General features: G+C 40.1%; 1 protein-coding gene across 11 annotated transcripts in view; it reads right to left on the bottom strand.

The window, feature by feature from the left end:
* The window catches only part of ROBO2 (roundabout guidance receptor 2), a 1,509,143-nt gene that overhangs the window by 32,839 nt on the left and 1,453,107 nt on the right, over nt 1-23,197 (bottom strand). For 8 of the 11 annotated variants that reach the window (XM_074971504.1, XM_074971513.1, XM_074971566.1 and 5 more), the window contains 6 exons: nt 22,110-22,152; nt 20,443-20,570; nt 16,187-16,468; nt 15,710-15,835; nt 8,828-8,984; nt 985-1,245 (listed from right to left, as the gene is read on the bottom strand). In XM_074971504.1, the coding sequence (XP_074827605.1) occupies nt 985-1,245; nt 8,828-8,984; nt 15,710-15,835; nt 16,187-16,468; nt 20,443-20,570; nt 22,110-22,152 (997 nt within the window). The remainder of the gene's footprint in view (nt 1-984; nt 1,246-8,827; nt 8,985-15,709; nt 15,836-16,186; nt 16,469-20,442; nt 20,571-22,109; nt 22,153-23,197) is intronic. The other 3 variants (XM_074971584.1, XM_074971552.1, XM_074971559.1) reach the window with 1 other exon arrangement.

Raw genomic sequence — 23,197 nt, 5'->3', positions numbered from 1 at the left:
CAGTGGGGCCTAATTACCCCATGGATTGAATACAGTTTGCAAATGAGCCTAGAGGCTTCCAAGAGAAAACAGCTGGCTTTGATTTGGCATGGTTTGTCTACTTGTCTGTTCTATTTATGATGGCAAACATTGAATGTGGTTGTGACCTTTGTTTGCCAATGAAGCATGTCCACTTCTTTGCTGGTGGAGTGCCATTCAGCAACTAGCTATACTTTATCTTCTGAGATTCTCAGACTCTTTTTTTATTTTCTCTAGATGGAAAAGTTTTAAAAGGACAACTACTACTTAGGGGACATCCAGAAAGCAACTGGCCTTCAGTTCTTGTCCTATGCAGCAGCAAAGTTCTTTTTTAGTCCCTGAAGAGATCGCTTCTAATGTTTATTTTATAGTGAAAATGTTACAGTGATATTTGCTTGTTCTTCCTTTAAATAAGTGAAACACAGTCTAACAGACTAGATCCATTCTGTGTAATTTAACACCTTTCTTCCTGATGTTTCTATTATCTTCTTGTTGAAATTAGAGATGATATTTCAACATACTATCAAAACTCTTAGCTGTGTGGATACTTCGTTCTCGTGTAAATGTGAATGAAGCTAATTCTCCAGAAAAATAATGGTACTGTAGATACTAGAGGTGACTGATCTGATGTTTGAACACTGATTTAGTGTCTTGTTATTTCCAAAGACCTGATAAATTCAATTTATTTGCTATCCTGAAATGTGTGGATAAAAGTTACCTGTTGATGGGGTTAATTAATTAGTATATACCAGCATTCCAGATGAATATCATCTTTACATGTATTTTTCACACAAATTTAATAAAATACCTATTTTTAGGCTCCATTTTTATACCATATACTCTTTTTAATATATTTTTTCAATTAACAGTTTCAGTTGTCGTGTAGTGCTAAGGATTTTGGCACTGGATACTGTATTATTACAGTATCATTTTCTAAAATTACATGTGTCTAACTCGAACATTTACCATGTTTGCTTTGCTATGTCAAACTGGTAGGCCCTGGTTAATTCATCAAGGTGGGCTTGAAGCATTGGCTGCATTTCCTCTCGTGGAGAAGGTGTGAGAGTGGCAGTGGACTGTTGCCCAAAGGAGATTGCTGGTGAGGAGGCCACCCCTCGGACAGGTGGTGTAGGAACTCTGTCATCATCTTCTTCAAGCTCATCCTCCAGGCCCTGGTGTAAGTACGTCTGAACCGGTAAAGGAGGACACCAACCATCACTGTCATACCTGAAATCAAGATCATGTAAATTTAGTATCAACCAAAACTAGCCTCTTCTATATACTACAGGGAAAGACAAGCATCTTTATTATTACTATTTATTATTCACATTACCATAGAGCCCTAGTTTTAGGCTAGACCCCATTGTGCTAGGTGCTGTACAAACTCAGAAAAGGCGCGTTTTGAGGAGGGATTTGAAGGTGGATAATGAGGTTGCTGTGTAGATGTTTATGGGACATGCCCACCCTGACATGTAGTTTGAGTCTGAATTATTATATTAAATATAAGTAAGGCAATAATTGCTGAAAATTGTCACATTGGTTTTGTTTCTTTGTTTAATTGGCTCATAATAGCTAAGCAATTTGAACAAAATTTGCTACAACAAACCACATGTTCATTATCATGTTTTTTAATATTAATTAGATGACTTTAGCTCACAATTACCAAAGGAAATGAACTAACTCACTTTCTGGACTATTAAGCTAAGAGAATGCATTAAAGATTTACCTGCATCTAGACATGAAAACCCAGGCTACTGATTCAAAGACAGTGAATGAACTCAAATATTTAGATATAGCACTTCCTTACTCCCACCTTCCTTCTAGCAAGCATATGTTAGATCTCTTCTTGGATCCCCAAAGCAGTGACCATGCCAAGAGGGGTTTGGAAGATTTGTTGTTACCATTATTCCACACATAACCCAGTCATTACTCCAACACAAAACTGGTAAATTAATTGTAACTGGAAAGGCAAGCAGCCTTTTCACATGCTGTTCTATAGCCTGCTCCACTCCACACTACCCTAATATAGCCTAGATGTAGGGGTGAGGGAGGGTGGTTGGCACAGGAGATGTCTATTCTGGTGTGATATAAACAAAGATCTCTACCTTGAGGAAATTCTCAGCTGGACACTTAGTCTATGTCTACACTGGGTTTTAAAACCCATGGCAGCGAGTCTCAGTGCCTGGAGTCTACAAACTCAGGCTCATGCTACAGCATTAAAAACAGCAGTGTAGAGCTCAGGCTGGAGCTGCCATGGGTTTTAGAGTGCAGTGTGGACATACCCTTAGGGCCATATTTTAAAAAAGGTATTTAGGCACCCAGTGGGATTTTCAGTAGTGCCTAGATGCCATTGGAGCCATTGGAGCTGGGTACTTAGGTGCTTCTGAAAATTCTACTAGGTGCCTATCTGCATCTTTAGGCACCTAAATACTTTAAAATGTTTTGCCCTTTTTCTGCATGCTCATTACAAAGGAGACAGAAACAGGGGAGGGAATATGGCTCTAAATGTAAAATACTAGTTTTCATTAATACAATAGTACATCAATGCATTATATGTAGTGAATTCAAAAGTTATGGTTTTCACGAAGATTGTAAACTGTGTATATTGCCTTTGTGTATTTTATGCAACCTAAAAAAAGTGTTAAATGTATACAACAGCAACACACCCAATTCACCCCAAGCATAAGGGGAGGTTAGATACACATGATAAATTACAGAGCTATCTGATAAATTGCATTTATCATGCACCTGGACTTCTCTGCCAGCACCTCACCAACTAATTAATCTCTATTGGGACTGCTTAGATGACATTCGACATCTCTAAACATCTTCAACACAGCTGCCACAAATTTAAAAAAAAATGCCCCAAAAATATGTGCTTCTTTCATTCTTCTCATATAAGGAATTCTCAGCTAGAATTACATTGGTCTGAGTGTAATACTCAGTCCTGGACCAAAGAAAAGTTGAGGGTCTAATATATTGTGACTCATCAAGGCTAGAAACTGAAGTTGTATCTTCCATTCCAATAAAGCTATTGTTTCTAGCCCTGACGTATCATGAGAGAGAGAACATCAAAGTTGCATTATGGACAGAAAAGCTGTTTTACACAGTATTTAGAGACTTCTAAAATGTATGAAAGTACAATTTCCCTCTCCCTGTGTAGAAGTCTGTACAGTTTAGATACATAATTGTTAAAGGAGCTTGACTTTACAGACAGAAGTTTGGTGGAAAGGATCATGTAATTAAAGACAGTATCATAATGCATATGCACAGGCAAACTTAATTTGGGTATTTCCTAACTTTTGAATGATTGCTTTTGAAACCTTAATGTTCTTTTAACATTTTTTATGTAATATAACATCTACAGAATACCTGATGGTGTGATATAGAATCAAGGCATTGCTGGCACTTATCTGTGATGACCTTCACAGCTAACTCATTTCATCTGATATACCTTGCTTAGTTTTTGGAGCTGATGACACTGTAGCACAGTAAATATTGTTAACATCCATGTTTTCTGAATAAAATACAATTTTACACTTTCATAGTAGCTATCTATAAAATATGAGTGCTTAATATCACCAGGGATTTCTGACAATGATTCCACAGTAATTCACTTAAAGTCCATGTCTGAAACATGTCCTGGAAAACCCCAAATCTGTATGTTCCCATTACTGTTGCCACTTTATACTCTTATGTTTTTTAACCTATTTATATTTGGTTGTTAACAAACTAATATATACCGCATTGACATGTTGCCCTCTCTTTACAATATGAATTAGATAAGATAAACAATGTGATACGTTGGTCTTTACACCGCAGATTTGTTATAATACACAATCTTTCAAGCAAGGAAGGTCCTTTTCTTCAGGTGTTGGCCAAAAGGATGTATTTGAACTAAAAGAGTATCATATTATTACCTTCATTACTTTTTCCTCAAGAAGAAATATGATTAACAATTACATTGATATAATAACTAATTAATATTTCCTTTTTATTTCTAGTTAGGAATAATCGGTAGCAATAATTAAATCTGTCTTGTAACTAGCTGTCTGCATGAAGGGTTTCATTACTGGGGTCGAGTGGAATGATGTATATTATTAGCCCCCACACACCCCAACCCGCTGCCCCAGCCTGGAGCCCCCTCCTGCACCTTGAACTCCTCATTTCTGGCCCTACCTCAGGGCCTGCACCCCCAGCTGGAGCCCTCACCCCCTTCCACACCCCAATCCCCAATTTTGTGAACATTCATGGCCCACCATACTATTTCCATACCCAGATGTGGCCCTCAGGGGCAAAAAGTTTGCCCACTCCTGGGTTAGCAGAAGATAGGAAAGAGAGCTGGAAATATTCATACACACTGACTTTCTGAATAACTTACCCAATAGCCCACACCATAGAAAAGTCTGCTTTGATTCGGACATGACGTCTGCTCCCTCAGTTGAGAGAACAGGACAGATTCTTTATCTCATCCAGCATAACTCAGGCAAAAGGAAAGGCTGGGGGCAGCCACAGGTAGTCAGTTGAAGCTATTTTATAATCTTTAGCCACTCAACTCCAGTGCAAGTTGGAGCCACACAGGAGCAGCACTAAGTTAGGTCACTGGAGAATATGGTATCGTGGAGCTCTGCTATGCCACATTGGTTCCTCACCCCTCTCCTGGAGCATACCTCCTCTGTCCATTTGTGTTGCAGGTGCCTGGCACAGCAGGTGGCAACCATTTCCTTGAGCAATCAGTTCCTGAATTCTCCACTGACGATCTTTGGCCATTTTAAGGCCACTTGTGCAAAGTGCCTTAGTGGCACAAAATGGCTTTAGTGAACTGGAGAATTTGGCCCAATATATCCATTTTATGTTACAAGGGTTTGGGGGAGCATGGGACTGATTTCAGACCCTTGTACATATCTGGAGAGCAGTAAAGAGCTAAGAGTTTGGCTAGGTGACCATGAGCATTGTTCTTGGTTGTAGATGTCACAACAGTTAGTTCTGGCCTGCATTACTATAATGCACTTCATCTGATGCTACCCTTGAAAACAATCTGGAAACTTAACCTAGTGCACAAGGTTGCTGCCTGCTAATTTAATGATGAGGCTAATGTGGATTATAATATACATGTGCTTCACAGGCTGCTGCCTACCGATAGGTCTCCAGGTGCAATTTAATGCATTAACTTTGAAGTATAAAATCCTTTGCAGTTGAGTTTAGTTAGGATGCTCATGGTAAGAGTCCATAAATGGGAACTCAGGGATTAGGAAGAGGAGAGGGTTGGAAATTGAGCATTCTTCAGGACACTGTCCTGCTGGTATACGTTTGTTCATCTTCAGATCACATTGCAAGGCCTGCCTGAATGGATTCAGTTTTCCTGTGCAACATGGTTATTTCCAAATATGTGATTTTCAAATTTAAAATGTAATATTATAGTGGATATGTATGTTAGAAATCAAACTAATTAAGATAAATAAAATTGTAAAAAGAAAAATCTAAGCAACTGTTTTCCAATATGTCAATATTAAAGCTGACATAGGAAATACAATCTTGATTTTGTACTTTCATTTGACTCTAGAGGTTGAAAGAAAAAAGAAGGCTAGATCCTCGGCTGGTATAAATCAGTGTAACTCTACTAATTTCAGTGGAGCTGTGTCTATTTATTCCAGCTGCGGATCTGATCTGTAAGTCTAATTTTATTTTATTTTTTTGGTCATTTTGATATTCTTTAGAAAGTCTGGTTGCCATTACTATCAATGTGACATTATAACTAACTAAAAAGTGTAATTTGAAAGATAAACATAGCAAAAACTGAGCCTGAATTGTGTAGAACTTGAAAGTGTGCTGTCAATATTCCTGATTACTCTACTCTGAAATAACCAGTGTTGTCTTGGTGACTAATATAATTTCTTCCTTCTAGATATTTTATGCAACTAAGAAGTTAAGCCCTGTGTCACAAAGGCTTTCACTAGATGGTACTTCAATTCACCTGTCTTATTTATCTGTTTGTCATCTTTAAAGAAGATGGAAGTAGTTTGCCTATTATTGCAGAATTATTTTAGTTAAATATTAACACACATTAATTTAAAAAAATAACTTTAAAACCAAGCTGATCTAGAGAATTATTATTATTTATCAAGTCTTAAATTTTTATAATACTCTATTAAAGTAGACTGCATTTTTTGGAAAAAATCCTTAAATATAGAGAGTACTCTGAAGTCCAAAATATATATAGGGAATGGAGCTGGATCAAATTTAGGGTGCAAAACTTTTTTTCCCTGAAAAATGCATTTTTGGGTTGACTGAAATGTTTAGAGAATTTCTGTTGAATTGACCAAATCTGTTTGGCTGGAAAATATATTTGAATAGCTCTAGGTATAGTAAGGAGTCTTACTGATTCTGGCATGCTTACTCAAGTTGAATGGAATCTTACTCTGGAAGTCATCCCATAAATTCATGGAGCTGGATACTATTCAATGTGAATAAGGGTAGCAGAACCTGGCTTAAAAACAATATTTTAGATTTATTTGATCACCTATATTTTGGTATTTTGGAAGGAGGGTGGTTTAAAGGGACAGATAGATCCTTGTAAGCATGACAGAGATTAACGAACACTAAACTGTTTATGCTAGATTGAGGGCAGAAACATAAGAATGGATCTGAGCCTTTGCCCATTTTCTGAAAGGAACCGTATCGGAACCTTTGTGCCCATATCAAAATAGTGTAAATAAAATTTCTTTCCGTTTCAGTAACTAACAACCTTTTTCCTTTCCCATGACATTCTAATAGGCTCCAGTTCCTGCACAACATATTAATCTCCAGTAGCCTCCTTTTCCACCCACCTATCTGGAATTCACTGATCACACTGCCCCAGCCTGCTCTGTGTAAAAGTATGGCGGGGGGCTTCACACACAGGGCTACCCCATTTAAATCCTTCCACTCGTCCTGGTTCCCAGGGGATAAGTCAGTGGCGCCACACTGTCCCCTTGTCCCTTGTGCAGCAGTTTTCCTCTCCACCCACCCCCAGCCGTAAAGCACTGTTCCCTTCATTCAGCCAGCCAGATAAATCCCACCTCCCCCACTTAAAGGTGCAGAGTCCATTTCTGGACTGAGGAGGCACAGCTCTCTGGCAGTCTCGGTATCCTATTCCGAGTTACATAACCCAGAATATGGCAATTTGAATTCTTCTTTTGGGATGAGTGCCCTAGAGAGAAGCAACCAGAACAGTTTTGCCACACAATAAGAGGTGGTATCAATAGTAAGTGTTGACTAAAGATGCTGGTGCTAGAGATGAGTGTGTGTGGGAAAAATGGGGAACTGGTAGGAAGAAAAATTAAGAAATTTACTGGAGAGTCAGGGACAAGAAAAACTGTGAGGTTAGAAAGAAACATATGAACCAAGGGAATGAGTAATTAACTCCAGCTAGCAAGTTCATAGGGATGAGAGGGAGGCAGCTGAGACCTATTGAGGAATTGCAGGAAAAGAAGTTGCTATGGCTGGTGACAAGGAGAATAGGGGACACTGAAGGTAACATGTTAATGGAGAAAGAAGTTTATGAAGGCCTCACAGAGGGTGGGGAAGTGTGGGCCTGTTGGGAAGGTAATGGGGCGGGATGGGGGAAAAGAAGGATAGATTGAAGGATACCACAGTGAGAAGGGGGAAGAGTGAGTTCTATAAAGTTTAGTATGTATTCTGGTAAGTATGCCAAACACTGGCAAATACACAAACAATATATGGTTTGCCAATTAAAATGTACTAACATAACTTAAATCAACTGTAGCTTTGGGAGATGATTCATTAAATATGTCATGACCTTACTCTAGGACAAGGGGAACAAGAGGATTAGCTTCTAACTTAAAAAAAGGAAGATGTAGGATACTATGATTATTTTTAATATTATTTCTCATGATCTGAAAATATTGGGTTATCAATACAGATGGATGGGCCAAATTTATCCCTGATGGCGCTCCACTGACTTCCATAGGCTCCACCAGAGATGAATTTGACCATTTCCATCTGTTTTCCTACATTTGGTATAATTTCTTTTTTGTTATATTGTGACTGTTCTGAAAAATGTTAAATACATAAGTTATGAAAACAAATCACAGGATTGTTTTTCTTTACATAAAATGTCCACTCCCATTTAAAAATGTTTGTTGCTTGCTTTTCTGTCCCTGGAAATGAGTGTTAGCAATCCAAAGACGTTTAAAGTGTCAAGATACATGTTGAAACTCCGGAAACTCACACATATAGCGTGTCTAGAACTTTAGCTCCTTTTTCAATTCTGCAAGTTGAGTATCATCGACTGGCAGGTCTTCTAAAATTATCCCATTTTGGTGTCTCTTTGGTGACCGATCTACTATTGCCAGACTTTAGAAAAGTCTAATAGCCAGATTCTGCCACCCTTATTCACCATGAGAAGCACCTTCCTCCTCAAGAAGCCCAACTGACTTCAGTGGAGCTACTTGCAGAGTAAGGTACTACTCCGCATGAGTAAGGGTAGCAGAATCAGCTCTAAATTATTATGAAGCAAGGTTGTCCTTAGTGCCCTTTTGGGACACTCTGAAGAGATCATGAAACCATTACTCATGGAAGCAGACACTCTGGACTTCATGAAGACAATTTACATGACAAAAGGTTGCAGGATAAGGCCCTTATTTCACAAAGATGGTATATTTTCTACCAAACAATAAGCAATATAATAACTGGGAATGCATTGCCATGGCTTGCAGGCAGTCTAAGATAAGGATGTTTTATTCACATGAAGACAAAATTGACTGTGATAAAGAACTACTGATTGTGTCAACAGAAGAAAAGGCCTCACCCTGCTTCTTGCTGGTCCTCTCCAAAGTGCTCCAGCTCTGCGCCTGGGAGCGGCTGCACCGGAGGAGGTGGTAGAGGAACACTGGCCCAGTTAGACCCATTATTCTTCTGGGGCTTGGAAGTATTTTTGTTTTTCTTCTTTTTTCCTCCTTTCCCACCTGCAAAATCAACAAAAAGTTACAGAAATATAATGGAAATGAAATATGTTGGCTTTGTACATTTCTTTGGAAGAATTCTAATTCCAGATGGCATACCCCAAAAAAGAAGATGTATTTATATCTTAGCAACATCAGCATCAACATGTTAAGGTTGTTTCAAGGTTCTAAATAATAACAGGATGAAATGGGAACATATTTCACGTAATTGCTGAAAATTGCTTCTTTTTAAAATATGAACCCCATAAAAACCTCATCGCAATGGTGCATAAACCAAATAAGGTAAAAACATAGTTTTCTTTATCAAAAATATATGTATTGATTTATTCATGTCTGCTTTAAGCCTCCATGCATTCATTGTTTGGAAAAAATAATAGACCACAGCATATTCTTTCAAATGTCAGATTTCAGTGTATTTATAAGACTGTTTTGCATAATCTCTTTCTGTGGAAAACAGAGAGGTTAAGGACACAACCTAAAACTTTGCCATTAGAGTCAATTTCTTTCAGCCAGAATGACAAGCATGGTTGTCAAAACGTAAAGGTAAAAGTAATTGGGTTTCTGCTAAAACGGTATGAGCAAGTTCAATAAAAAAAAAGTATCAATGAGCCTTTCAAAATGTTTTCGGAGAGTATGCTTCACATGGTTTATTTTGTAGAAAGCATGCAAATAGCTTGTGGACATAAGGGTGATTGGGCACTACAATTGGATGTGCAACTCAAAACTGGGAAGATGCAGGTGGAAATGAGGTGGGTAATATTCCTTGCTTTTCTCCCTCTTTTCCCCCCTTTTGTTCATTGCCTTGTACCCTCTTTTATTCACACTTTTCTTCGCCTTTTCCACCTTTTTGTGCTACTTCTACTTGAATCCCTTCTTGTTTGGTGGAAACGAATCAGTTTCCACACATCTGTTCTTTGCTCCCTCCTTCCTCTCTACCCTTTTTTCTTTTCTTTGTCCTCCCTTTATAGTACAACCTCAAAGATACGAACACCAGAGTTAGGGACTGACCAGTCAACCGGACACCATGAGGAACCGGAAATAAGCTATCTGGCAGCAGCGGAGACAAAACCAACAAACAACCAGCAAATACAGTACTGTACTGTACTGGTATTGCATCTTAAAGGGAGGCACCCCCACCCCCTATGCGCCACAATGCGGAGCAGCCTCTTACAGGTCGGAGGTGGTGAATGTTGTTTTCCCCTCCCCCTCCCTCCTGTCTGGGAGGGAGGCAAGTTTGCAAGCTCAGAGCCCAGGAAAGAAACTTCCTGAGCTGCTACTGAAACCTGGCTTGCAGTGCAAGCTGCTGGACATGCTGGAGCTCCTGCCTGCACGCTGAGCTCTAGAGGACAGCTCAGTTTTAAAGGGCCACAGCCTGCACTGTCCACCCATTGACACTGCGGTGCCCCAGGGTGCCTCATTCATTTACCCTCTCAGCCAGGGGGCTAGAACCAGCTGTCTATCCCCACCCCCACTCGCCAGACAGCCACTGCAGAGCTGTGAGCTCCCGCTCTGAGCAGTCCGCCCTGAGGCACATCCCGTAACAGCTTGTTCAGAGTCACGAACATTTCAGATTTATGGACAACATCCATTCCTGAGGTGTCTGTAACGCTGAGGTTCTACCGTATTTTATTCTCTCTTTCCCTATGGCATATGCAATTTTGGGAGGTAGGACATGTACAAAAGAGATGGTTGTTCCAATCCCCCTGTCATTCTCTCCCCTCCCCCCCCCCGCCTGCCCCATGCCACTCTGTTGTCTGATATTCCCTTTCCTATGAGATTACAAGAGGTAAATCAGTCATCACCCACTCCTTTTGTCTCCTGTACCTGCACTGGGTGAGACGCAACCAACAGCATGGCAAGATTTCCATGTACCTGGCACAGCCAAAAAAACCCAAAAAACCCTCTATGTTTTGATCATTCCTACTCAGAGTGAATTTTCTAGGATTGGTGTGCCAGCATCCTCTCTTGAAACATCAACTCTTACTTGTCAGCCCTAAACTGTGGTGTTTTGGGGGGCAATTCAGGGGCTATATAATGTGGGGGTGTCAGTCTATTGGTAGAGGTGAATAAAAGATTGTCATAATAGTCTACCAAACAACCCAAATGGAAGTTTATCAATGCGTAGTCAGCAGCGTCCAGCCAAGAAGCCTGCAACACAGCTGAAGCCATCCGTGTTTCTAGGCCCTTCATTAAAATATTTCCCACACATATTTGCCCCCATCCAAATCAACATAATTTAGGATAGCGCCTCTGAATCCTAGCCAAGAGGAGAGGTGGCACTGACCATGACTAAGACAAATATATTCAAGATATATTTTGCTATTACAGCTCAAAGAGAAGATGCAAGCAAATCTTCAACCACTTGGAAAAACCTGTGGCTATCATGGAACCCATGAGATCCTGAGCAAAACCCAGAAGCATCAACCAGAACAGTAAGTCTATATGATTCCAGTACTGGATTCTTCAAGTAGTCAGTCATCTTGTGGAGGAATCCAGAGGAGTAATAATTCCCGTGTTAGTTTCTTAATCCTACAGGAAAAAGTTACGTGGACCAACCCTCACGAGCTCATATTTGGGATGAAGCATCTCCTACAGCAAAGACTAGCTTCAGAAAGCACAGCCTAAACCAGCCTGCCATCCTGCTCTCATGTTATGCTGATCTGAGTATGCAGCTAGGCAAATACCAGCCAAAATAGGGTCAAAGGTCACAACACCACAAGCAAGACAGGATTTCTAAGCCATGGCTGAACTGTAGGTGGTGGTGCCAACCTGCATCAAGCCCTGCTTGTCTCATCCCAGCAATATGAACAGAGACCCAGCAAGGGGCATAATGATGGAGGCGGGGTGAGTGCAGCTCAAGTACACCAGAACTTTTCACTTGTGAGGGACAACAGCCCCTTTTGGCTAGCTAAGGAGCGGAGAGGCAGTAGAGACTGCCACAGCAATCAGGCTGCTGCTTTATACTGAAGTGCTCAGTCACCTCGTTCCCTCTCTTGCAGGCTGCCATGCTGGGGTTCAGTTCACCCCAGCTGGAGGGACACTGCAGCTGAGACTCCCCATTGTAGCTAGCTCAGCTCTGTGCCTTCTCTGCCAGGGTTCTTCCTCTTCTGTTTGGGATGGTCTGAGAGCTGGTGAGAGGCAGGAGCTGGGAGGTGGAGCTGGGAGGGAGCTGAGCTGGTTAGAAGGCGTTCTAGCTATGAAACTGGCACAGCAGTCTCTTTTCTTCTTCCCCTCTTTGGAGACAGATATAGGAGGAACTTTCAAAGGAAGGGGAAAGTGTAGAAAAGGAAGACTTTGGATGGCAAAAGGAGAACCTTAGGGCAGGAAGGAAAATGGGGTAGCAGCTTAAGGAAAAAGGAACCTCCCAGGAATAGATTAAATGCATCCTTGGGAAGGGGAGGATAGAAATGAGGCTGGAGGGACATGGAACATTGCAAGGGCAGAAGATGGACATAAACTGGGGCACCTGAGGGACCTTAGAGAAAAGGGGAACTAGTAAAAGGGGAAACTTTGGGGACAGGTAAAAGGAAGAGCCTGGGGGAGGCAGATATAAGGGGAACAATAGGGAGGAAGGAACCTGTGGGAGACAAGAACAAGGAAGGAAGTTGGGGCAAGGAAAGGCAGGGGAGACCTTGAACATTGAGGCTAGGTATTCGGTGTGTGAGACCCTAATACCATACCAATGCAAGAGGGCAAGGGGTTCACTGTTATCTGATAATGTCAGAACCTGTATCTAAAAGGTATCATGTAAGATATCAATAAAACACTAATAGCATACTGTTCATTAATATTGTTTCATGGTGTATATATGGAGGACAAATTCAAAATTACAAACATATTGGATATTGTGTTATCAAAGTGTGTCTGCCAGGCAGGGCTAACGTTACCCTACCCTAGACAAAGGAATAGGTTCTGCCACTTTGAAGGTGCTTTCAAGATACAATAAGAGACAATATGAAAGTAATTTACAGAGAAGGAGCTCAGGACCATCAAGCCAACAAGGGGAGCACAACTGAGCATCACAGCAGAGGGAGAAGATTGTAGTACACAGATCAATTTACATTTTAGCACACACTAGCAGGCAAGAAATCAGCATGAAACTTCCTTCACCACCAGACTCCATGTTGCCTTAAATGAACTTTACCCTGGGGGGTAATCTTCAGAAGACTCCATTTCAAAGGTGCACTGGACTATAAAAGAGAGGGGCAAAGAACAACAAGGGATCTTTCACCAAAGAGGACAAAGGAACTGAGCACTTTGGACTTTGTGGGAGATCCTGACCAAGAGGGTGCTTAGCCATCTTGCTGGAAGGTAGATTTGTAAGGAAACTACCTTGAACATTTTTTTAAATTTATTTTTTTATTTTATTGAAAGAACAAACAAATCTTAATCTCTCTCTGATTGGAGCAGGAAAGGGCAGGACATTGCAGAGCACAGAGTTTTGAGAAAATCTGGGACTGGGGGCAGGGGTTGGGGTCATCTTGCCTGATGTAATCAAGGCCGGTGGAGGACAGAGTGTGGCAGTGGTGTAACAAGCAGGCTCCTGGAATCAGATTTGCTGACTCAGAGCTGCTTAATACACAGGCACTCCCGGTGCAGGCTTGTATGCCTGCTGGCAGCCTCCAACCAAAGATGAAGCAGAGCATTTTGAGGCACTCAGGGTTACAGGGCAGGTAATGACACAACCCCTCATCGGTCTGGATTGCACCCCAGAATGTGATGGGGATTCTGGGAAAGTGGGCACCTTGGACACAAGTACAAGAAGAGGACCTTAGGCAAGGAGCGCTGGGGAGTGTGGGATGCTGCGACAGCTGGATCTTGGGGAGAAATGACAAGTACTGGGAGACCTTGAGGATACTGGGAAGGGGAAGCAGAAACTTGAGGGACTGTTTTAGAGGAGATATTTGAGAAGAGGAGGACAAAGGTCTAGGACAACACTTTGGGGGGAGAGGGATCTGGGAGAAGAAAAGAGATTTGTGAGACTGGGCCAGGGACTGGACAGCAAACTAAAGGGGCATATGTGCAGAGACAGAAGACTTGAATGATTTTGAGAAGGGACAGGGAACTTCAAGGAATGAATGGAGGACAGAATGGGAAATAAGGAGAGAAATACAAGGTTGGTGGAAAAAAGCGGGGGAGGGAGAGAAATAGTATGAGGCTTGAGGAGAATATGACTTCTATGGAGAACGGGGGGATATTTGGGGAAAGGGAGGGAGAATGTGGGGTTGTATTACTGTGATCCTTGTGGATATGGGCCACGTGGTGCTTTGTGGAAAGGGATTTGTCCTCTCCTCACTCTCTATAGGTGAAAGAACTCCAGTGCCTGATCAGAGGAACAGAGAACTAGAATGCAATGTCTAGTTTATGTTTGAATATTGTTCCTTACAAGTCTTATTTTTTTATGCCAGTTAGGCCAGAAATTCAAAAGTCTTTTCACCTTGAATTTCAGTGATTCTACAATCAAATATTTGAATGAATCCAGCCCTTGAACAGAATCTGCCAGTTGGACTGATTGCAGTACAAACAACACATTTAAAAGCTTGATACTGTCCTCTAATACCTAGCACATACTGACTCAAATCTCAGAATAGAAATGTCAGCACTTGAAAGGAGGAGCTAATTTTCTAAGATACGTGTCAATGCACCTCAGGTTAGAGAGCAAGTACAAACATGTAAAGTACCACAGTACATTAACTTACAGTCTCTTTTTGCCAACACAATAAGCCTATTTTCTCATCTAACTAGAATCAAGTTATTGTTTCCTGTAAAATGTGAGAATACTTTTGGCTACTTAAGTTACAGGCCAACATTTATAGCTGTATGATCTCAACATTTATTTTGAATCATCATTAAAACTGACCTACAGAAATCATTTCTAAAATTGATCTGTATTGTTCTGGTTGCTTCAGTTTATAACAGAATTTCAAAGGTTGCAGAAAAAATATGTACCGTTAGTTAAAATCCCTGGAACTCTTTCCTATTGTGCTTAAATGAAATGACATACTTTCACTTTAAATGCAAGTTTTTTGGTTTTGGTTTTACTTTAAAAATGGAATAATTTTACAATAATATTATTTCAACAAGGTCAAATTTATAAAGAAACAGCATTCATTGTTGTTCAGTGAAAATGTGTTATGTTTCCAATATAGCATGCAGCACCCACATACTATTTACATTATGTTTGTATGCAGACTTGAAACAATTTGTGAAATACTAACCATCTTGAGGATTTCTTTGGACCTGAGAATTTTGCTATTTCTGGTGGTTTTGTTTATATAAAGTTTATAACCTGGCTCACAGGAGTTGGGATCCAATAATGATTCAACAGAAATATTAACCAGTTCATGAGGCTCAACAGAGATAATCTGTACTGTAAAGTGAAGACTGATTTGGGAATAAATTCAACATTGTACTAGAAGGGTGAGAATGTTACAAAGTAAGATTTCCAATTACACTGAAAAGTAAAAGATACAAAGTCTAGAAAGATATTCCTATTACATCTTAATAGGTTTCTTGTGCAGCCTGGACAAATAAGATGTTGTTTTCTGTAAAAGCATGTTTTTATAGACTACAATGACATGTTCAGTGAAGTCTAAATGGACAGACACAATATTTGACTGTAAATTGTGACTGAAGTAATCTCTCTTTCATGGTTATAATCAGGACCACAGAGCAAGCTGCTTACAAACACAAATACTTCTCTTTACACATGTTGTAATGAAACCAACCTGAGAGGCTGCCACTTCTTTCTGAGCTGTTGTGAGAGCTGGTGGTGCTGAAATCCTGTGACTGGTTGTGTGGCATTCTATTAGACAATCCCTCAGCCAATCGGTAGTCAGGGATGTAAAGTAAGGCTAAGGGTTAAAGGGCAAAGGTCATAGTGGCATCATGTGATTAGTTTACAGCACAAGCACATGCAGAACATGCAGTTAGCAAGTCAGAAGCAGATGTGGTGGGACTGTGGGAAATGTTTTACCTAGCCTGTCCTAATGGAAATACAGATGGGCTGCAGATTATGGTGAGACAAAGAGGACTAAAGCACAGAACAATTTATTTTGAGATGGTGTAAAGAACAGTATGCGTGCAAGGTGCGTGTTATTAGTTAAGGTAAATATGAATAATAAATCATAAACTACAATTTTCTAATTCATGCACAGAAGATCCAGGAAAATAAACAGAATCAGGAAAATAAGAGCAGGAATCACCATTGTTGCCTTTGCTTTGGTCCGGCAGAGAGTAACCGAATCCCATGAGGTCAGTTTTTTGCTGAATTGAGCTTTTCCACTGCGGGTCAGGTAAGTCGACTGCCAACTCATGGATGCTGTTGGAATGCAGAATCTGCGTGGTGGCATATGGTGTAGCTTGTGTGATTTGGCTGGAACTGTTGTAACTAGTTTTGGTGGTGAAGTCAATGCTGCTGTAAATGGCTCCATCAGAAAGCATAGTGGCAGTTTTATCCCCTTGGCCTGGCACTGGTGGCAGCACATCTGTGGTGAGCATAGGGAAATGGAACAAATCAGTGATGCACAGGAAGCCCAAAACTATCAAGGTTTAAGATGAAAAATAAATGTGTCATTCTGCACGTTTGCATTTCAGCTGAGACAGGGTCCATGAGCCAACGAAGGGAAGATGATGTACAACCATTGCCAAGCTATCAGCATCTGTGACAGGCCTACCACTTGTCCTTCACGTTTCACTGCCTAAAATCATCTTTTTTCTTCCATACCTTCAACTGTGAAAGTGAAGTTTGGAATATTTCACTACTGAAGAATATTTTCGATTGTTCATTCCATGTCAGAACCAATTAAACTATCTGGGCTTTAGGGAAATGATGAAAGAAGTTAATCTACAAATCACAGAGGAAACCACCTCCCTGCAAATATCTAGCAAAACTACTGAATGAATGCCAAGGCTTCTCTACGTAATTCTTTTCAGGGCACAAAGTGCATTTTTCTAAAGTTTTCTAAAGTTTTTTTCCATCAGTTTATCTGGTTTGATTTTAGAACCTAAACAAGACATTTCATCTCAACAATATAGGAAAACTGACATGAATAAGTCATTTCAGAATGTGACAAGATTTCAGCTACACTCAAGAGATTCAGGTGATCAATCAATTATAATGATACAGTACACTGCTGGAAACAGAGAACAACTCAGTTCAAAAACTGTACTATGTATAGATTGAAATTAAACCTTGGAAACAACATATCTGCTCACTTTTCCACAGGCTGAATCATTTTACATATTGCAGAATTATAATTTTAATCCTTTAGATCTAAATTCTCTCTCCTTCCGAAATTTCACAGTGACACTTACTGGCAGAATATTAGATTTAAAAGTGAACACCTCTGAAGTATGAAAAAGTGCCGGGAAGGTGACTGGTACAATGGCATAGGCAACAACACTGCTCAGTTTATTATACTCTCCCAGAGCCAAGTATTTCAAACATGGCTCTTTTTCTAATTTGTTTAAGATCAAAAAAGTAGTCGTCAGTGTAGAATCCAACTGTTGGAAAACATGCGAGCACCCTTCTGCTTTTTAACATGACTGCCAGCTGCTAGACATGGACTCTGACTGTAAAATTTGAATCATAATAATTATGAATACTCCTAAATTCAGAATGCTCAGATCTGGGGTTTTGGTTCAACCCATTGTAAAAATCAGGGTCATTTGTGGCTTTTTGGGACTATTTCCTACTATGTGTATGTCTGTACAGCAACTAGCACAATGGGACCCTGTCTTTGGTTACAGCCTCTAGACACTAATATAACATAACTAAGAACAACTACTATTCTGGGTTCAAATGTCAAATATGGACAAATTCAGGAGATTCTGGAAATGAAGATTTGGTTTGGGCTCATCTGTATTTTCAACTTTTGCAGGCACCAGTGAAAGGATTTAGATATCCAATGATCTATTTGGTGAGGCACAATCAGGTATATAAAATGGTTAAATTCTACCATGACTACAGATTAATTACGGGCACAGAAGTGAGATATAATCGATGAAGAGCACATCTTGCAAAACGAGAGTTAATTTTTTCAAAAGTCAGGCAGTTAACATCTACTTACATGGGTCTAATGTACTTTCAATGTTCAGTTTACAGCTATACAGATTTTTTTCCCCAACTACCAGCCCTACAAACTCAGCTTGAGATCTGAGAGTCAAGCTGGGTCCTATCTGGCTTGTGTACCATCACCAATAATAAAGAGTCTACCTTGCCTCAGATGGTTCCATGAAGGTGCAATGGAGTAAACAATTTTGTTAATGATGTACAACAATAATAGAATCCAGCTTAATCAGCCTGTGTTGGCTCTGCTGCAGGGATGTTAGTAATAAAAAACAGCAAAATATACTTGTCTCTGACGTAATCAGACATGACTCTAAATATATGCACAGAGCAGATCACTGTGAATAAGGCAGTGTCATTTCTATATAGTCACTTTTCAAAGTAGAATTGCACTTCACTGCAAATTTTATAATATAACACCTCCCTGGTACTTGGAGATTTTCACTTTGTCTTACTACCAGCGAAGCATAAGTTTCCCATAAATATTAGGAATTTTCAATAGAACTATGTATTATAAATTGATTGTTTTAGTTCAATAAAATGTACATGCTGAGCACATGAACTACTAAATTGTCAACTCACAAAGTAATTATATAGTAAAAAAGCATGTGATTATTAATTGGCATGTTTAAAACTCAGTCTTTTGTTTTTTTAACACCTTTTTGACTAAAACACTAAGCTCTCTTGGTTTACAAGTCAACACTCAAAGTAATGATGCCCGAGACCTTCCAAAAGGGCTTCCAATGAAAGCACAGCGGAAAAAAGACCCTAACAAATTCAAACAGCTCCCCCTCTCTATGCCTTTCCTCAACAACCCTGTCCCTCAAAAAATCTTTGAGGCCTTCTTTATATATTATGGCCCTGAGTGAGACCAGCCCTCCAATGAGGCTCTGCAGGGGTAGAGAGGTGAGCAACAAGATTCCTCCTCTGCAGAAATGCTCAAAAGCTGCTCACAACAGCCATTCCTTGCTCACTCCTGCCTCCCACATGACCCATTCCTCCAAAAGGAGTAGAGAAAGAGGTGAGGAAATTTCCTTGTCCCCTCTATACCTATAGGGCTGATTGTTCGTCCTCCTACAAGGCTTAAATAAGAGTATTTCCAAGAGCCCACTACATCCCCCCCATTCTCCGTGGGAGGTGTCAGGGCTTGGGGCTTCAACCCCCATGGTGGGCACGGGGGCTCAGGACTTCAGCCCTGTGGGAGGCACTGGGGTTTGTGGCTTTAGCTGTGGAGCAAGGGGCCTTGGGGCTTTAGCCCTGTGGGACTAAAATATTTACCAGAGCTCTGCTCTGGACAGCTCAAACTGAATTTAAGTCCTACCCTCATATGAAAGTAGCAGCACCTGGAGAGTATCTTGTGTGCTTCCTCTGAGGTGATGCTGCCTTCTGGGCTATAGCTTAAGTCACTATCTAGCCCTATATTTAAAGAAGCAGAAAGGGGCACAAACATAATTCTATTTTCTTTATAAGTCACCTTTAAAGCAGATGAACATTTCATTTTGAGTCAGCCATAGTACACAGGAAGAACTGTGCTTTTTACCACCCTGAAATAAAAATAATTTGTATATACTGCTTATCACAGAGCTTAACAAACATGAAATAACTAATTAATCCTCAATACTCTGGTGCGATAGGAATTGTTCTATTCCCACTTAGCGTTTTAATCTCTATGACTGAAGTGCCTAATTTGCCACAGTAAGAAGTAATACTGAAAGTTAAGTAATAACAACAATGATTTTACAGACTGGGGAAGTGAAAGAAGTGAAAGTCAATATTTTCAAGAGTACTCTCTGATTCTGGATGCTAAATTGGCACCTTGGGCCTGAGTTTTAGAACTGCAGAGAACTCACAACTTCAGATGAAGCCAACGGAACCTGAGGCAGCTGAGCACTTCTAAAAATCAAGTCCATGTTGAGCACCCAAATATTGAGGTAGCCAAAATAAGAGACTAGTTCTGAAAGTTTTGGCTGTAAATGACTTGCTTCTGGCAACACAGTCAGTTGCAGATCTGGGGTGGGAGTCAGGAGCTCCCGGCTCCAAGTGCTACACTCAGACTGACAGACCAGACCACACCTCACCTCTCTCCCCTTCTCTACTATTGGTGTTTCGATGATAGATTTAACGATATGAGTAGGACATATAAGGACTGGAGATAGTGAGCTAAAATGCTGATAAAACCTAAACATTACTAATTAGCAGTGTTGTTTTGCTTTACTGTATTGAACCAGGCAGCAATTTTAGAGCATTGCTAAGGCTCTTTGATGAATAACCTCCCCCACCCCCACAATATACATACATGTGCACAAAACAGAACCCAATATGAAAAAAAAAACTAAAATGAAAATAAAATGCATTATTCACTGTATGATGACATGATTCAGTAAAACCCACCTCCACGACCAAAATTCCCAAGATCGTTGGGTCCGCTAGTGCTGTTGTTTACTGGCAGACTGGTGGCAGGCCAAGAGTCTGCAAGCCAAGGATAACTGGGGTCACTTGCATTCAACAGACCTGGTCGACTGAAGCGGGATGAAAAAAAAAAGGAAATGAACATGAAAATATGTCTGTCAGACAACTCTGGACAAGATTGTGATTGAAGAGGCTGCATCATTTTCCTCCTGCCACAGGATGTAATAAACAGTTTAGGAGACTTCAATATATTTCAAATTAAAATTGTGTAGGTTTTCATGCTTTAAAGACCTTCAGCAGTTAATTAAGGCTATATACAAAATAACGTTGGCAGTTGAAATGGAACTAGGCATCAGTCGTGATTCTGCCAGAATCCAAATGAACTCTGTTGTCTGTCTGAAACAGGGAGTAGGCTGGCCCACTGAAGGGTTCTAAACAAGGGTTGAATGATAAATTGCCACTTCAAGGGAACAATCACTCAAAATAACTGGTCTGTATCAGCCATTTCCAGGACTTTGGGCTACTATCTCTTCACTCCTTGAATCCCAAATGTACGCCTGTCATCTATAGACTGGTAGCTCTTTCTTTACGCACTCTTGTATAGTTTAGAGGCAAATAAGTTTGAGTGGGATTAATGGAAAGTTCACAAGAGTATTTTTATCTGTGACTACAGCATGCTTTCATATTCTTGTAATATTAAACTTTGAGAGCTGTAGTCAGACTTGGATATCTCAAAAAGGGAAGGGAACTTTGGCCATAAGACACTCTGCACTCACTAAGCACAGGATAAATAATGTAACCCTATCCTGAAATTCAGGCTGGCAAATGTGGCCAGTGCTTTGTGTTTAGCAAGGAAAATCAGTCTCTTAACATGAAAAGCACAGTTCTGAAGGTTTTCCGGATTATTAGCACACTTATGAGGAAGAAGCAACATTTGTAATCATTGTAGTTTTTCTGATAGACCCCTTCTGGTACAATCCCTAAGAGAAACATGAGTTTCTATGGAAACGGCAATAAGAAGATCCAGCAGTTTTCTTGCCACATCCACTAGCTCTCATTAGGCCTAATCTCTTTTTGCTAAAATATTGATTAAATGGGAGATTGGAAGTTATTACCAGGGCCTAATTACAATCTCCATATTGGCAAAGAGAAAATAGATGAGGATATATGGGTTTGTTATCAGCTTTTATCAATTTCAATTGAGTAGCCAAAGTTGTGGAATCCAGTCCCATCAATCTACAACCTATTTATCATCCATGAATCATTTATTTTGTGATCGATTATGTGTAATTGTTCACTCACAGCAATTTAGAGGGAGCCAATAAGGAGTCTTAAACAACAGCAACTTCATTTGCTAATGTCTAATTAATGCAATAAACATCCTGGTAACAAATGAACACATTCCTTGTGATATTTACTACTAATTTCTTCTTGGGCATCTGGGAGAAATGAAACATCTGGACTTGATTCCTCTAAAGTGCCCAACAGATAGATCATTAAACCTTGTGGTAAGCCATTTAATTCTTCCCAGACTTGTCAGTCTTATAAATGATCTTTTATTATAATAATCCTTTATCTATAGAAAAGTTCAAGTTCCTCATCAAAAAGAAAATAGGATGGAAATAGATCTTTTTTAACAACAAACCTACCTTCCATTGCTCATTAGTCCTCCATCTCCTCTTTGAAAAGTGACTGTTTCGGATTTTTAAAAAAAACAAAACAAAAACAAAAACAAAAAATTAAAAACACAAGAGAGGGAAATAAAATCAGTTAGTAATAATTAGTAATAAAAAATTAGAGTTTTTATCATTCAAGACTAAAACCTCTGGGCATCATAACACAATATAACATAGCAGTTACAAGAAAGAAGAACATGCCACATTGAGAGCTTCCACTAGACAGATTGAAATCAATCTGCCCTGTAGCCTGGAAGCCAAAATTGCAGGATGGCTAAAGAACCCTGAATTTACTATGGGTCCTCTGATATGACTCTGTTGTGAGAGACTATGTCAGGTGGTGAAATTGTGTTTTCCTGGCATGCTTCTGCTTCAGTGTACAATGACATTACACTGGTATGTTAATGACATCAGAGTCGTGATGCAGCAGTATAATGTCACCACACAAATATTTAGTTCCATAGGATAAATGCAAAGAGGTGGCAGCCCTGCTAGAATTCTAGTGGAGGAAAAACAAGTATAAATCCTACCTCACTTCCCTACCTCACTTCACACATACAAGATAAAAACATCAAACACACAAACGCAAATACATCAACATTACATGGGGGAAATCCCTTCAGTCTTGCCCTGAAGGATGCCAAGGATACACTTTGAAGTATATGAATCATATTAGAAATCCATAAATGGACCCTTGACAGAAACGTCCCTGCCCCCAACGTATATTCACAGGGTATATTTCAGGATGACCCCACAGTTGTAAACCCCATTTCTCAGGTGCTGCTTTCGAACGTAGGGCAATATAGGCAGTCCTATATTGTGGTCCTATGTTATTAATTCCTTTATATACTAATTTTAAGCCAACCTTTGATGCACACTTGCTGAATAGCAAGTGCAATTAACGGACTGCAGAAATCACTAGGTATTGTGAAACAAGGCCAATGAGCAGACCTGGTCCTTCAGTGGCAATAATCTATTAATAATTTTCAGAGATAATTCCAATGAAAGTGCCCTACAGCAGACTATTTTAGTGGTCCAGCCTGGATCCAGAAGATCTTGGA

The sequence above is a fragment of the Natator depressus genome, chromosome 1 (genome assembly GCF_965152275.1).
Source record: "Natator depressus isolate rNatDep1 chromosome 1, rNatDep2.hap1, whole genome shotgun sequence".
NCBI lineage: Eukaryota > Metazoa > Chordata > Testudines > Cheloniidae > Natator > Natator depressus.
The sequence above is the reverse complement of the archived record's forward strand: the minus strand, read 5'-3'. Positions and strand labels throughout refer to the sequence as shown.